Source organism: Elephas maximus, chromosome 2 (genome assembly GCF_024166365.1).
Source record: "Elephas maximus indicus isolate mEleMax1 chromosome 2, mEleMax1 primary haplotype, whole genome shotgun sequence".
In the NCBI taxonomy this organism is placed as follows: Eukaryota; Metazoa; Chordata; class Mammalia; order Proboscidea; family Elephantidae; genus Elephas; species Elephas maximus.
The window spans coordinates 55850033-55865830 of NC_064820.1; the positions used below are offsets into that span (position 1 = coordinate 55850033).

At 38.5% G+C, this 15798-nt stretch overlaps 1 protein-coding gene across 1 annotated transcript in view; it reads left to right on the plus strand.

The window, feature by feature from the left end:
* Positions 1-15798, plus strand: part of ITGA1 (integrin subunit alpha 1) — a 229158-nt gene that overhangs the window by 171903 nt on the left and 41457 nt on the right. The window contains exons 16-18 of the mRNA XM_049863571.1: positions 6149-6315; positions 8062-8198; positions 10649-10759. Coding sequence (XP_049719528.1) covers positions 6149-6315; positions 8062-8198; positions 10649-10759 — 415 coding nt within the window. The remainder of the gene's footprint in view (positions 1-6148; positions 6316-8061; positions 8199-10648; positions 10760-15798) is intronic.

A 15798-nucleotide genomic window follows, 5' to 3' on the forward strand; every position in this document is an offset into this window, starting at 1 on the left:
ATATATTCATATTGTTGGTCAAGCATAGAGCCATCTTCAGTAACATCCTGGCTCAACCTTTAAAATACTTACACACCAGAATTTTCTCAACTTTTTCAGTTAATGGTAAAATCTTAGTTAATGGTCAGATACAAAAATTAATATCCCCTACGTTTAACAGTTAAAAAAGACAATTTCAAAAAATGGTTCTATTTGAAAAAAATTGACCAAAAAAAAAACCTCAGGAATAACTTTAAATGTGTATGACCATTCTGAAGAAAGTTACAAACTTCATTATGAAATATAAAGAAAAGATTTAACAAATAAAGCGAATACATGGCATATGTCTTGATGGAAAGTCTACATTTTGATTCTTCTGACTTAATACATTTGTTTAATGTAAATCAGATGGAAGCAAACCTCAATGGCTGTTATCCAAAAAATTTTACCTAGAATAGTTAAGACAATTTTGAAAGAAAGAGATGACAGGAAGGTGAAGACAGATGACATTGTCATAATTCAAGATAATGCTCAAGAAATAATGTTCAAATAAAGAATATAACATTTGGTGTGCATGATAACATTATGTTAAAGTTTTAAAAATAAAACTCTTCAGTCGAGGGAAAAGAAAACTAAAAGGCAACATCTGGGGAAAGGACAATGCTAGACAGAGTTTGAGGAGAGCCCACCCTAAACCAAGTTTAAAACCTGAAGTTACCAGTGTCAGGAATAAAGGGTAATTTAGTTTTTGTTTTAATTGTTAATTCTGAATTAATTTATTATTCTGACTTTAACTCACAAATAGATATCGTATCCATCCTCTTATATGTTTTAAGGGCAATTTATTTTCTTTAGTTTTCTTCAAGGGCTTCTTCTAAAACCAAACCCAAACCCACTGCCATGGAGTCAATACCAACTCCTAGTGACCCTATAAGACAGAGGAGAACTACTCATAGGGTTTCCGAGGCTGTAAATCTTTACAAAAGCAAATGACATGTCTTTTGCCCAAGAAGTAGCTGGTGGGTTTGAACTGCCAACCTTTCAGTTAGCAGCCCACTGCTTTAACCACTGATCAACAAGGGCTCCTTGTAAGGGCTTCTTACAACATTCTTTCCAGCCCCCAAACCAAATCTTTATAATTTATAATTTATGGGCCAAAATGGCAGTGTTAGGTGCCTGTCACTACCCAGGCTTCATGACAGCAAAATGGCCCAAAGGAGGATGCTGGGATGTGCAGACCAAGATTTGCAGTGCTGGAACAAAAATTGGGAGGGATACAGTTGCCAGGTATGTCTGACCTAAGCCATGATGCTTTCAATCACCTCATATGCATGTGAAAGCTGGACAAAGAATAAGGAAGACCAAAGAAGAACTGACACCTTTGAATTATGATGTTGGTGAAGAATACTGACTATACCATGGATGAGCAAATCTGTCTTGGAAGAAGTACAGCCAGAATGCTCCTTAGAAGCAAGGATGACGAAACTTCATCTCACGTACTTTGGACATGTTATCAGGAGGAATCAGTCCCTGGAGAAGGACATCATGCTTGGTAAAGTAGAGGGTCAGTGAAAAAGAAGAAGACCCTCAATGGATTGATGCAGTGGCTGCGACAATGGGCTCAAGCATTACAATGATTGTGAGAATGGTGCAGGACCAGGCAGTGTTTCATTATGTTGTACATAGGGTCACTATGAGTTGGAACTGACTCGATGACACCTGACAACAACAACAACAGATGTCAGTGATAAGCAGAGGCCACCTAGCAGGCAAGTACATCCCAAGAGCTGATAGCAAGAGCCCCATCATGTGGATTGGACTGAGCCACAGTCCCTATAAAGAACTGGTTGATGCAGAAACAGAGTATGTGTGTGTGTGGTGGGGGGTGGGGTCATGGTCAAGGCAGCCTCAAGTATGGGGAAACCTTAGTACTAAGCAAGAGACAAGACATGCTCATTCATTGTTGATGAAAGAATAAACTGCTTAGAAGGGTGTCTTAGGCTGGGTTCTCTAGAAGAGCAAAATCAGTGAAGTGCGTATATCACTTTTAAAACCTGTTGGACATATGGTATCCCACCCACTCTTTATGCCTCTGGAGTTCTTTGGAAAGGAGTTGGCCAGATTTTATTCCTTTAGCTTCAAGGTGGGAGCCTTTTGAAATGTGTGAAATCCAAGAACCCAGAATTGGAACCTCATTTTGGTGTAGATTGAGCATTCTTAAGTGATGCCCCCCAAATGTGTGAATCTTCTAAATTTTTGACAGGTTTGCCTTTTTTTCTGTTAGATAAGCCTTCTCACTAAGTTTCCCATTTGCTATGTTCTCATGAGAATGTACTTATCCTGAGAATAAGCCGTTGCCAGTCTTCATTCAGTCATAGTGGTCATTTTCTCCCTGAAGCCATTCATTGTTTCCAGGTGTTACTGGCTCCCTGCTTTTCTGGCTTTTGAACAGTAAATAATGCTTTTGAAATAAGAAATAATGCATTGCAGTGGTACTTTTAAAGAGACTGGGACTTCTATAAGCTATTCTTACCCTACATTCAGTCTTAGAGCCCAGTCATTGCTTCCCTGCATAGCAGGTGGAATGTACCACTGTGAGCAGTTCTGCAGTATTACAGGGCAGCTGTTTCTGCTTCTTACCTGCTAGTACTGCTGTTGTTATAATGAAGAATACATAGTAGTGGTGATTTTCCTGAGATCCAAATTCCTTTAGTCTTATTTATTTGACCTGTCAATTACTGCTTTTGCAATAAGGAAGAATGCAGTGTACCATGTTTTGAAAAGTTTCATGAAAAATAATAAAAAGGCTAAGAAGGAGACTAGAATTAAATGTATGTGCAGTCATTGCCAGGTGCTTTCATGTTTTACCTCATGTTTTGTGAATTTTCAAGAAATAAAAATTAAAAAATAAGTAATTTTGTCATTGACTCTTATTGGTAGAATTTACTACTTCCAGCGTCTGCTGGGACATATGGGATCCCAGATAAAAGGCATCAAAATCCATAACTAATAACAAAAACTCTGAACTGATCCTTTAATCAGCATGCCTTCATTACTGAAAACATGTAGTATCAACAAAATATTCAAAGGAGAAAATAATTAGGTCTTAAAAGGGATATATAAATATATATATAAAGAGATTTATCTCAAGGAAATGGCTCACAAAGTTGTGGAGGCTGGCAAGTCCCAAATCTGTGGGTCAGGTGTCAGGCTGGAAGCTTCTGCAGACTCACATGGTTGCAGGGGCTGATAAACCCAAAATTGGCAAGTCAGATGGTAGGCTGTAGCCTCACAGGGTTGCTGAAGCTGGCAAATCACTAAATCTGCAGGTCAGATGACAGGCTGCTGACTCACGTCCCAAGAACTGGAGGTCAGAGAATGACAAGTCAGATGCAGGATTAAGAAAGGGCACACTTTGCCAGAACATCCATATATATTGGATGCAGGCCACACCCCTAAGGAAACTCCCCTTTGAACTGATTGGCTGCTCATATCAGATCACAAAATGGAGGATGATTACATAATATCTGCCAAAACACTGAGAATCATGGCCTAGCCAAGTTGATACATAACATTGCAAAGGGATTGGTGAATAAGTGGTAAAATGTCTTAAAGTGTTCACACTTTGGACAAGAAATATATCTTCTCATTTTTTTGAAAGATATAACCCAGAAATATAGTAAAAAATCTTTAGAGTCTTCACAGCACATCAAATTATAATCAATTGCTTTAAAAAAGGAAATAAGCTAAACATCCAATCATAGAGGACTGAGTAAATAGATTATGCTACATGTATCCTTGAACAGTTGCCACCATTAAAAGAAAGCTCTCAGAAAAATATGACTAGTAAAAGACTGTTCATTATAAGTTTAAAAAGTATGTATGCATAGATATGTTTAAGCGCCTATATGTGTATGTATACATATATGGGTGTGCCTGATTCTAAGGCAGTGGCTTCAGGCTCCATGTACTCTCCCTGCCTGTGAATATACACAGCAAAATATACACCAATTCAAGTTTCTACATGTACAATTTAGTGACATTAATTACATTCCTTGAGTTGTGCAACCCTTCTCACCCTCCTTTTCTGAGTTGTTCCTCCCTCATTAACACAAATTCAGTGCCTCCTGAGGTTCCTATCTAATCTTTCGAGTTGCTGCTGTCAATTTGATCCCCTATAGATAATTCTTAAAAGAGCATAATGCTCAAGGTAGACCTTTTTCTTTTTTTTTTTAACTAGTTAAGATAAGCTATTGTTCAGTTTTAAGATTACTTCAGGGGATACTTTTGGTTTAAAGTTTAAAGATTATCTCAGGGCAATAATTTCAGGAGTTCATCCACCCTCCATCGCTCCAGAAAATCTGGAATTTAGTTTATAAGTGTTATGGATTGAAACGTGTCCCCCATAATTTGAGAATCGGTTGTCTTTGCTATATTAATGAGACAGGATTAGTGTAGGGTATATCTTGAGTCAATCTTTTTTGGGATATAAAAGAGATTAAACAAGTGAGAGTAAGCACACATGGGGAAAGAGAGATGCCAAGTCACATGAAAATCACTCAGGAACAGATGTTTGAAGAGACAAGGACCTTCCTCCAGAGTACACAGAGAGAGAGAGCCTTCCCCTAGAGCCAGAGGCCTAAATTTGGACTTCCAGCCTCCCAAACTGTGAGAAAATGATTTTCTGTTTGTTAAAGCTACCCAGTTGTGGTATTTCTGTTACAGCAGCACTAGATAACTAAGACAATGAAAATTTTTAATTCTGTTCTACATTTTCCTCCTTTTGATCAAGATTCTTCTATGGAATCTTTGATCAAAATGTTCTGTAATGGTAGCCGGCACCAGCCAGTTCTTCTGGTCCCATGACAAAGGAGGCAGTTGTTCATGGAGGCAATTAGCCACACATTTCATATCCTCCTCCTATTCCTGGCTCTCCTTCCTCTGTTGCACCAGGTGAATAAAAAAAGAGACCAATTATTGTGCCTTGGATGGCTGCTTGCAAGCTTTTAAGACCCCAGGCACTACGCAGTGAACTAGGAGGTAGAACAGAAGCACTAAAGTCATTATCAGGTCAACTTACTGGGATGTCCCATGAAACCAGGACCCTAAACCTCCACACCAAGAAATTAAATCCCATGAGGTGTTTGGTTGTACATACGCAGCCTCAGCAGCTACTCTTTTTTTTTTTTCTTTTTTGTCATAAATATGTCTATCACACAACTTTTGCCAATTCAACTTTTTACAGGTGTACAACTTATTGACAGCAATTACAATAATTGGCTGTGCAACCCTACCCTTAATCAGTGCAATTTTAACTGTCATTTTTAAACATGCAAAAGCTTAATCAGAGACTTAAGTATGTACAAGAAAAAGATACTGTTACTAAAACTCCCCTATAAAGAGCCTGTTTGGGTCAAAAGGCAGAAACCAAGTAAAGGTGTCCTTCAATTATGATCACCTGATTCTGAGGCAGGCTCCACATACTCTCCCTGCCTAAGATCTCACTCTGCTATCCTTTTGGGTAAGTGGAAATCTCTGGTTTTTGGAATTAGAATGGCTGAATTTAAATCTCAGTTTTGCTCTCTTAACAGCTTTTGCCCTTGGATAAAATAGTAACCTCTCAGCATCAGTTACCTCACGTGTAAAACAGAGGTAGTATTTATTACTAGAGTTAACTTAAGATTTAAATGAAATAATATGTTTGCCTAGCACAATGGCATAAATGTTATTTTGCTTTTCCTTCCCAGAAACATAAGCAGTGTTGAACCTACAAGAAAAGCCAAGTATTACAGTCCAGAAAGAGCAAGCAGGGGTTCATAAATCTTGCAGGGTCTTCTGCACCCTTTTCCAGACTAAAAACAACCTCAGAGATCCTTCAAATATGGCTTTGGTTCTGAGGTTGCACCTACCTGGGCATTAGGTTCCATCTTTTTTCTATCATGGGGAAAAGAAGGTGTTTAATCTACGACCTGGAAGCCCAAGATGGTTCCAAGACAACCTGGATGTCTTCAGAACATCAGATGCAATCTCTTCTTTATCAAAAAGTTACCAAAGAATGTAGTCCTGAGAACCCATACTATACACAAAGAGGACTCCCCCTGGATGCATCCCAAATTGTTGACATTCACTTAATGTAAAAATGTGAGTAATCATATTTATGTGTTTGTAGGTCCCGAGATGTGGCTGTAGTTAAAGTAACCATGAATTTTGAACCCAACAAAGTGAATATTGAAAATAAAAACTGCCATGTGGAAGGAAAGGAAACAGTGTGCATAAATGCTACAGTGTGTTTTGATGTGAAGCTAAAGTCCAAAGAAGATGTGATGTATGAAGCTGGTAAGTGTAATACATATGGAAAGTACTTTTGGGTGAGAAATAAATAAAAAAAATTTATATGGAAAGTACTTTTGGGTGAGAGAACAATATATTTGTTCCGCCATGATGAAATCAGTGGGTTATTTTAACTCCTTCTGCCACAGTGACCCACACATCATACTTGCCCCTGTGAACTTGTTAAGCCTCGGAAAATATTCTGCTGCACAAGGAATAGGTCATGCAACCCAATAAATTCTGGAGCAGAAACAAAATGTTTTTATGCCATGGACTCAACACTCCATAGTTCCCTCAGGCTTCCGCATTTACTACAAACAATCAGGTGCTGAAAAAAAACAATAAGATACCAATTTGGAAGTACAGTTTGGAAATTGGGCTCCAAAAGATCCCCGCTTTCCTTCCCGTGGGTTTTCACCAAGCACCCTATTTCCCTTCTCCTGCCCCCTCCCGGGGCAGACTGGTATTGCACAGGGTTTGGATACTTCGCCCGCCCCCACGTCCTGATTCTCATTGCTCCATTCCGGAGGTAACCCTGATTTTTCAGAGTCAGACATGTTCCATGTGTGCTCTCAGAGATGTCACATCAGCCTGTGTGCCCTCCCTTCTCTCTACATGCTACACTTTCTGCAGTAGTTTTTTAATGATGTTGGAATCAAAGCTTTGAAAGCAACGGCTGCAGAAGAGACCAATCATGAATATAATGAAAAAGATCATTATCCCTTAAAATCTGTTTTTCTTAGTGTGCTCTATGTGTGTATTCACATATATGTATACATATATGTATATACAAACCACACACTCTTCATATTAGAATATATATGAGGTCCAACCCAAACCAAACCCAATAGCCGATTCCGACTAATAGCGACCCTATAGGACAGGGTAGAACCACCCCACAGAGTTTCCAAGGAGCGCCTGGTGGATTCGAACTGCCGACCCTTTGGTTAATAGGATATAAATTAATAATTTAGGTCTTCATATTTCATAATTCATTATTGCATAATCTTAATTTTTATATAGTAATTGAGTGTTAAAATAATGAAGATTATATTCTTCATAGAAAGTATAAGGTTTAATTCGTTTTCCTTATTGTGGTATGCTTTGGTGTAGTGGTTAAGTGCTACGGCTGCTAACCAAGAGGTCGGCAGTTCGAATCCTCCAGGTACTCCTTGGAAACTCTATGGGGAAGTTCTACTCTGTCCTATAGGGTCACTATGAGTCAGAATCGACTCTACGGCAGTGGGTTTGGTTTTTGGTTTTTTTGTGTCATTAAACTTAATAGTGCTTTGAACGTATTCTAAAATGATGTATTCTTACGAAATAGGTTAAAATGTCATTAATGTATGTTTTTCTCTCTATTAAAATATAATTGAAATTCCAAGCAGAGCTTCAATATTTTTAAATTTAAAAAAAAAAGTGAAATTCAGTAAAAACTCTATGATCTGAATTTGCCACGATCAGGAAATAACGTGATGTGTGTGTGTGTGTGTGTGTGTGTGCGTGTGTAGATATATAAAATAAGTATAAGTAAACATTAAAACCCTATTCAACTCAGAAAGCAATTCTGTAGAGTTCCTCACGGTAATCATAATACCTGTGAATATCACTGTACTACCATAGCATAGCATAGATATGCTAAATAACAAAACTTTTTTGTTGATCTATTCCTGGTTAGGTTTTTGTACAATGTAAATTTAATTATTTGCAAATAAATATTTCTGTCTATTATATATTTTTTTATGTTTATAGATTTGCAGTACCGTGTCACACTAGATTCACTAAGACAGATATCACGAAGTTTTTTCTCTGGAACTCAAGAAAGAAAGATTCAAAGAAACATCACAGTTCGAGGCTCAGAATGCACTAAGCACTTCTTCTACATGTTGGCAAGTAAATCATATATTATAGCTGCCTTATTCCAAATCAATAATAAAGCATAGCTGTCTTATTTCAAGTCAATCAAATTCTTACTGCCTTATTCCAAAGTGTACACCATAGAGTAAACCAAGGCTTTGAACTAATTTGAACCAGTTCAGTTATGGCACACAAAGTGAAACCTGAACAGACCCAAAGTTTTACAATTTGAGTAATCTGGAATGATAACCTGAATGGAAAAATTATGGGTCAAATCTCAGGAACTGGAGACTCAGAAGGAGCATAGTGAGCCCTTTCAGGAGCCTGATAAATGAGATTGGATTATTGGCAAGATTGTAGAGAGCAACACACATTCAAAGTGATGTGGTCAGCCCCTGTCTTTGAGCAGGGCACCGCTGTTTCCGACTCTGCTCAAAATCCAAAGGGTGTGAGATTTGGTTGCTATGCAACACAAACACTGCCCTTGTTTTCTAAGAGGGAGATTAGGTTTCTAGCAGGGCTTCAACCCATAATTCTTCCTGTTCCAGTTATCATTACAGTTCACCCAAATTTTAAAAATTCAGTCTGTTCTGGTTTTGCCTCCTCAGCCATGACTGAATTGGAAAGAACCAGTTCAAAGCCCTGAAGTAAACTTTGTCAGTTCACTTATATCAGAAAATCACAGATCTGATTTTCTCATATCCAAATATGTTTCATAAAACTATCTTTAGCTTTCCCTGTTGTGTTTCAGATATCCATATGCTGTGGATTAGTAAAAGGCGTAGTGTACTTGTTGATAGTAGGCCTAGATTCATTGATTTATTCTTCCAATTTGAAAACATCATTTAACTTTTGTGGGCCTCATCTGTGAAATGTGGATGATAAATATTTAATTGACCTAAAGGCAGACTATTAGATTGTATGTTTTCTGGGGTCTTTTCTTGTCCCCCGAATCTTGTTGTTTGACTTTATATGGAAACAAACAAACAAACAAAATCTGGTGTTTTCTATCATCTGTAGGCTTTGTGCTACTTCAGTTTCTTTCAATTTTAGTGGATGGGTGAGCCTTGGAAAGCAAATTATTAATTGCTAGAGGTGAATGGTAAATGAGTTTGAACTATTCTGAATGTGTTATGTTGGGATACTTTGTATATGGAGAGGGTCCCGATTAAGGGCAAGGGTTTCTTCCATCATATTGTAATGATTTTCTTAAACTGTACTCAGTGCTAGTTTAAAAAAAAAAAAAAATCAGGATGGAGGAATGAGGTAACAATGGTCTAGTAACTGTGACTGAGACTTAGACATAAACATGATCTTGAGTTTTAAAGGAAACAGGCTGGTTTTCCCATTTCTGATTTATTTCTATACTCCAGATATATTCATATTCTATATTTTGAAAATTGTAGTAAAGAGCAGGAAAGTGGTAGAAAATGTGCATTCCTGTGCATCATATTTATTCTCCCAAAGTAATGTTTATGTCAACATTCCCCATGATATATATCAAAATAATTTATTCTGTCAAACCAGTGATTATCTATGATCTGAAAAAATAACACCAGAATTGTACCTCCTATTCTGTTAATAAGAACTGAACATTTAGGATTTAGAACTTAGAGAAGAGTTGAAAGGACATGAAACCAGATAAAACTCACTGCCGTTTAAAATTGTCCCTCCCCCAACAGGATCTAAGCTATGTCTAGATACAAATGCTAAATGAAATGAATTCATTTTAAAACTTTCAAAGTTATTTTGGTTTATAATGACTACTTTTAGCATTTTTTCTGGAGTCAGCCAGGCTCAGGTCCATATCCTAGCTTTCCCATATTCTGACTGACTCAGAGGCTTAGTTTTTCATCTGCAAAATAAGAACCATAATAGTTATTCACCTTGGAGGATTGTTGAAATAATTAGCAATAATATGTATAAAGCTCATAATACTGGGCACTCAATAAATGATGACTGTTATTGATGATCTTAATATTAATCATATTCACATAATCTATGTATCATTTCACATTATAAAACTCTTACAATTCTAGCTATATATTAAATTAATGAAATGGAAATCAATTTAAAGAAAGCTTGCCACTCTGGAGTTGGGAGACTTTTCAAAAGTATCATAGTGATTTTTAACTTCAGGCCTCAAGAGAAATGATACTGTTACGCAAGTAGCTCAGAGTGGTATAATCAGATATGGCAAGGTGTGATATAACCCATCACTCCAGTAGGCCCCTCTGAGGAGCTGTAGGTGAGTCAACTGGTCATAATCTGAAGCCTCTGCATGTCAGCTGTTTCCTTCATCAAAGCAAAATAACAGCCCCTCTCCAGTGAGGCAAAAGCCTGATGGGGTCATATGTCAGCTTAGATACATAGGAATGTTCCAGTAAGCCTGACCCACAGGGGCAAAAGAAGGAGGCCATAACAAGGTCAGAACATGCAATAAATATAATACCAATGATATATTTTGTGTTTCAATCTCTAGGACAAGCATGACTTTCGAGACTCTGTGAGGATAACTTTAGATTTTAATCTTACTGATCCAGAAAATGGACCTGTTCTTGATGATTCTGTACCAAACTCAGTACATGAATATGTAAGTCATATTTGTTAAAAAAGTTTGGAATACCTGTTTGTGAATGTATTAGGAAAAAACCTGAAACACACACACCTCCAAACCAACTATATTTAAAATAAACAACAACAAAAGAATTAGACTCTTTTCCACTTTTCTCAATCCTTCCAACCTGCTGTTGTTGAAATGTAAGGGAATTAATAAATGATGTCTATTTTTACCTTGCCCAAATTCAGGACGAGTGGAAAGAAAGACATAAAAGTCAAACAGTCGGAAATTAAAATCCCATCCTTAATTACTAACAAAGATGGGGTTGCAAGGCATGGTTTGGGTATGTGGCAATACCAAGTGTCCTCAGAGTAAACCACAGAATTAAGCCAAAGATAACCAACTAGGTCACCAGCAATGCTGATCAATCTCAGGCCTTCTTCATGGAGGCTCACCTTGTAAAACTTGCAGAATGAAGAACAGAGCAGAATGTATGCTTCCTGTGGGCACACTGCCACCCAAAGAGCAGAAGAGATACGAAGGGTCTGAACTGTGCTTGCCCAGTTCTTGCTTCCAGATTTACAGAGTCCACTACCCCATCACTGAGAAAGAGTGAATGAGGGTAGAAAAGGGGTGCAGGTCGCAAGTGTGGCACCAACGAAGGAAACATTAGGGATGAAAAATTAGTTCCCCATGTACCTATTCTCTGATTTCCTTTCCTGCCTTCCTTCCAAAAATATTTATTGAATGTCTTATGCACCCCAAGCATTGGTGCTTACAATCAAGCCTGGAATGTTATTGTTGTTAGCTGCCGTCTAGTCCACTTGACTTATGGTAACCTTATGTATAAGAGAAGGGAATGTTGCCTGGTCTTGCATCATACCCACAAGTTCATCCTTGTGCTTATTACATCAGTCCATCTCGCCGAGGGTCTTCCTTGCCCTAGTTGGCCCTCTACTTCACAAAACATGGTGTCCTTCTCTAATGATTGATCCCCTGATGACATGCCCAAAACAAATGAGTCAGGCATTGTTCTCTAGCCTGTCAGTTTGTCATACTGTGGTGGCTTATCTATTGCCATGATGCTGGAACTATGCTACCCATATTTCAAATACCAGCAGAGTCAGCCATGGTGCGCAGGTGTCAGTGGAGCTTCCAGACTAAGACATACTAGGAAGAAAGCCTGGTGATCTGATGCTAAAAATTAGCCAATGAAAATCTTCTGGAAAACTTAGCCTGGAAAACAGGTATTAAGTATTGATGATTAGAGTAGATGCTATGGAGAATTTCAGAGCTCTATGGAACCTCTCAGAATTGACTCAGTGGCAATAGGTTTTGGTTTGGTATGGAGCTTCTCTGCTGCAGAAGACCCTTTGAAAGTGTTAAAAAGCAAAGATGTGGCTGACCCAAGATGGTGGAATAGACAGATGCTTCCATTGAGCCCTCTTTACAACAAAGACCTGAAAAAAACACTGAAAGGAGTATGTTTGTGACAAGCTGGGAGCCCTGAGCATCAAAGGCAAGCTTAGACAACAAACTGAGGGGCAGGGGGAAGGAAGAGACTGTTCAGAAGCGGAGAGGAGTTACTGGACCTGAATCACGGGGAACCTCAGGCATCATTCCTGGAGTGGTGGCGGTGGTGGCGGCAGTGGGCTGGTACTAGCATTTGGCTACAGTTTCCTCAGGGAGAAGCAGCCAGCCACACAGCCCACTCACACCTCCAGAACCTGAGGAGAAGGGCACTCTCGGCAAAAGCTAAGTACTTGCGTATATTTTACCACGTGCCCCCCACCCCTAACCAGCTTCAGCGGCTGAATCCCTGGGCCTGAGAGAGACGCTGGTGAGCACCTAGAGCCGTCCTCCCAGCCTTGGGGAAGGAAAAAATTTGCAAATGGGGGGAAAAGATAATTTGCTAGCACCATTAGTCGGGGGAGCTCAGGACAGAAGCGGCTCCTGTCCAGGTATAAACCGTCTGTGAACCTTGAGCACCTTTCCCTTCTGCATGGACCTGTGCGGGCCTATTTCGGGAGAATAGGCCCTTGTTGGCAAACTCCAACCATTTCAGCTGTGCGGTGGAGAGGTGGGTGTTTGACATTTCACATTGCTTTGCCTATTAAACAAGGTCCTCACCTACCCACATCAGGGACCTAAGGACTGGTAGCTCCACTCAGGTCACCCAGCCACCCGCGACAGGGGTCCAAAGATAACTGGTACCTCCCAGTCCTTACAACCAAAAACGTTGGGTGCCCACGGTCCCTCTGCAGAACCCACTCACTAGCATGCTCTAGGGAACAGAGACACGTTTTCCTCAGAGGCACTTGGGGGTCGGTTCTCAGCCCCCTGCCTTGTTCAGAGCGTGAGCCACTGCTGCAATCAGATACCGGTGTATATGCCAATCACCCCTGCCCCTGTAAGACTGTAGGACACAGCCTGTACCACACACTTGATATCAGCTACCTGGAAACCTGAGCTGAATTCATACAAGAAAACTGAATGGACTCCTAGACTGATATACCTGATAACAGCTCTAGCCAGCTGGGAACAGGACGCCAGAGCTCCAAAGGGGGAAATAATCAAGCTAGTTCACTCAACCAACTCATAGGGGTATACCAAAACAAAACAAAGCAAGCAGCTACGACACAGTAAGCAAGCATAAACTAATACGATAACTTATAGATGGCTCGGAGACAACAGTCAATATCAAGTCACATAAAGAAACAGACCATGATCACCTCAACAGGCTCTAAAAACAAAGAATCCAGGGATCTTTTAGATGAAAGTGCATTCCTAGAATTTCCAGTGGCAGAATACAAAAGTTTAATATACAGAACCCTTCAAGACATCAGGAAGCAAATGAGGCAATACGCAGAACAAGCCAAGGAACACACAGAAAAGCAACTGAAGAAATTAGAAAGATTATTCAGGAACATAATGAAAAGCTTAATAATCTAGAAAAATCCATGGACAGACAGGAATCAGAAATTCAGAAGATTGACAATAAAATTACAGAATTAGATAACTCAGTAGAAAGTCAGAGGAGCAGAATTGAGCAAGTAGAAGCTAGAAGTTCTGAACTTGAAGATAAATCACTTGGCACCAATATATTTGAAGAAAAATCAGATAAAAGAATTTTAAAAAATGAAGAAACCTTAAGAATCATGTGGGACTCTATCAAGAGAAATAACCTATGAGTGATTGGAGTACCAGAACAGGGAGGGATACCAGAAAATACAGAGAAAATTGTTGAAGATTTGTTGGCAGAAAACTTCCCTGATATTGTGACAGATGAGAAGATACCTATCCAAGATGCTCATCGAACTCCAAATAAGGTAGATCTTAAAGTCACCAAGACATATTATAATCAAGCTTGCCAAAACCAAAGATAATAAGACAATTATAAGAGCAGTGAGGGAAAAAAGAAAAGTCACCTAAAAAGGAGAGCCAATAAGAATAAGCTCGGACTACTTGGCAGAAACAATACAGGCAAGAAGGCAATGGGATGACATATTTAAAAAATTGCCTGCCAAAAATCATATAGTCATCAAAACTGTCTCTTAAATATGAAGGTGAAATTAAGACATTTCCAGATAAACACAAGTTGAGGGAATTCATAAAAACCAAACCAAAACTACAAGAAGTACTAAAGGGAGTTCTTTGGTTAGAAAATCAATAATATCAGGTATCAACCCAAGAGTAGAACACCGGGCAGAGCAACCAGAAGCCAACCCAGACAGGGAAATCCAAAAAAACAAAGCAAGATTAAAAAAAAAAAAAGGCCCAACAAGGGTAACAGCGATGTTATTATATAAAAGAAGACAACATTAAAATAATAAAGAGGGACTAAGAAATGTAATCATACACCTTCCATGTGGAGAGGAAGATATGGTGATACAAAGAAATAAAAGTTAGTTTTAAATTTAGAAAAATAGGGGTAAATAATAAGGTAACCACAAAGGAGACAAACTATCCTACTCATCAAAATAAAATACAAGGGAAAAATACAGACTCACTAGAAACAAAATCAACAACAACAAATATGAGCAAAGAGTAATATATAAAGAAAATCCACTCAGCACATAAAATCAAGTGGGAAAAAGAAATTGTCAACAACACACAAAAAAAGACATCAAAATGATAGCACTAAATTCATACCTAGCCATAATTTCCCTGAATGTAAATGGACTAAATGCACCAATAAAGAGACAGAGAGTGGCAGAATGTACTAAAAAACAAATCAATCTATATGCTGCCTACAAGAGACACACCTTAGACTTAGAAACACAAACAAACTAAAACTCAAAGGATGGGAAAAAATATATCAAGCAAACAACAATCAAAAAAGAGCAGGAGTGGCAATATTAATTTCTGACAAAATAGACTTTAAAGTTAAATCCATCAGGAAGGACACTATATAATGATTAAAGGTACAATACACCAAGAAGATATAACCATATTAAATGTTTATGCACCCAATGATGGGGCTGCAAGATACACAAAACAAACTCTATCAGCATTGAAAAGTGAGATAGACAGCTCCACAATAATAGTAGGAGACTTTAACACACCACTTTTGGTGAAGGACAGGACATCCAGAAAGAAGCTCAATAAAGACGCAGAAGATCTAAATGCCACAATCAACCAGCTTGACCTCATAGACATATACAGAACACTCCACCCAACAGCAACCAACTATACTTTCTTTTCTAGTGCACATGGAACATTCTCTAGAATGGACCACATATTAGGTCATAAAGCAAGCCTTAGCAGAATCCAAAACACTGAAATATTACAAAGCACCTTCTGTTACCATAAGGCCATAAAAGTGTAAATCAATAATAGGAAAAGCAGGGAAAAGAAATCAAACACTTGGAAACTGAACAATACTGCTCAAAAAAGACTGGATTATAGAAGACATTAAGGATGGAATAAAGAAATTCAGAGAATCCAATGAGAATGAAAATACTTCCTATCAGAACCTTTGGGACACAGCAAAAGCACTGCTCAGAGGCCAATTTATATCAATAAATGCACACATCCAAAATGAAGAAAGGGCCAAAATCAAAGAATTATCC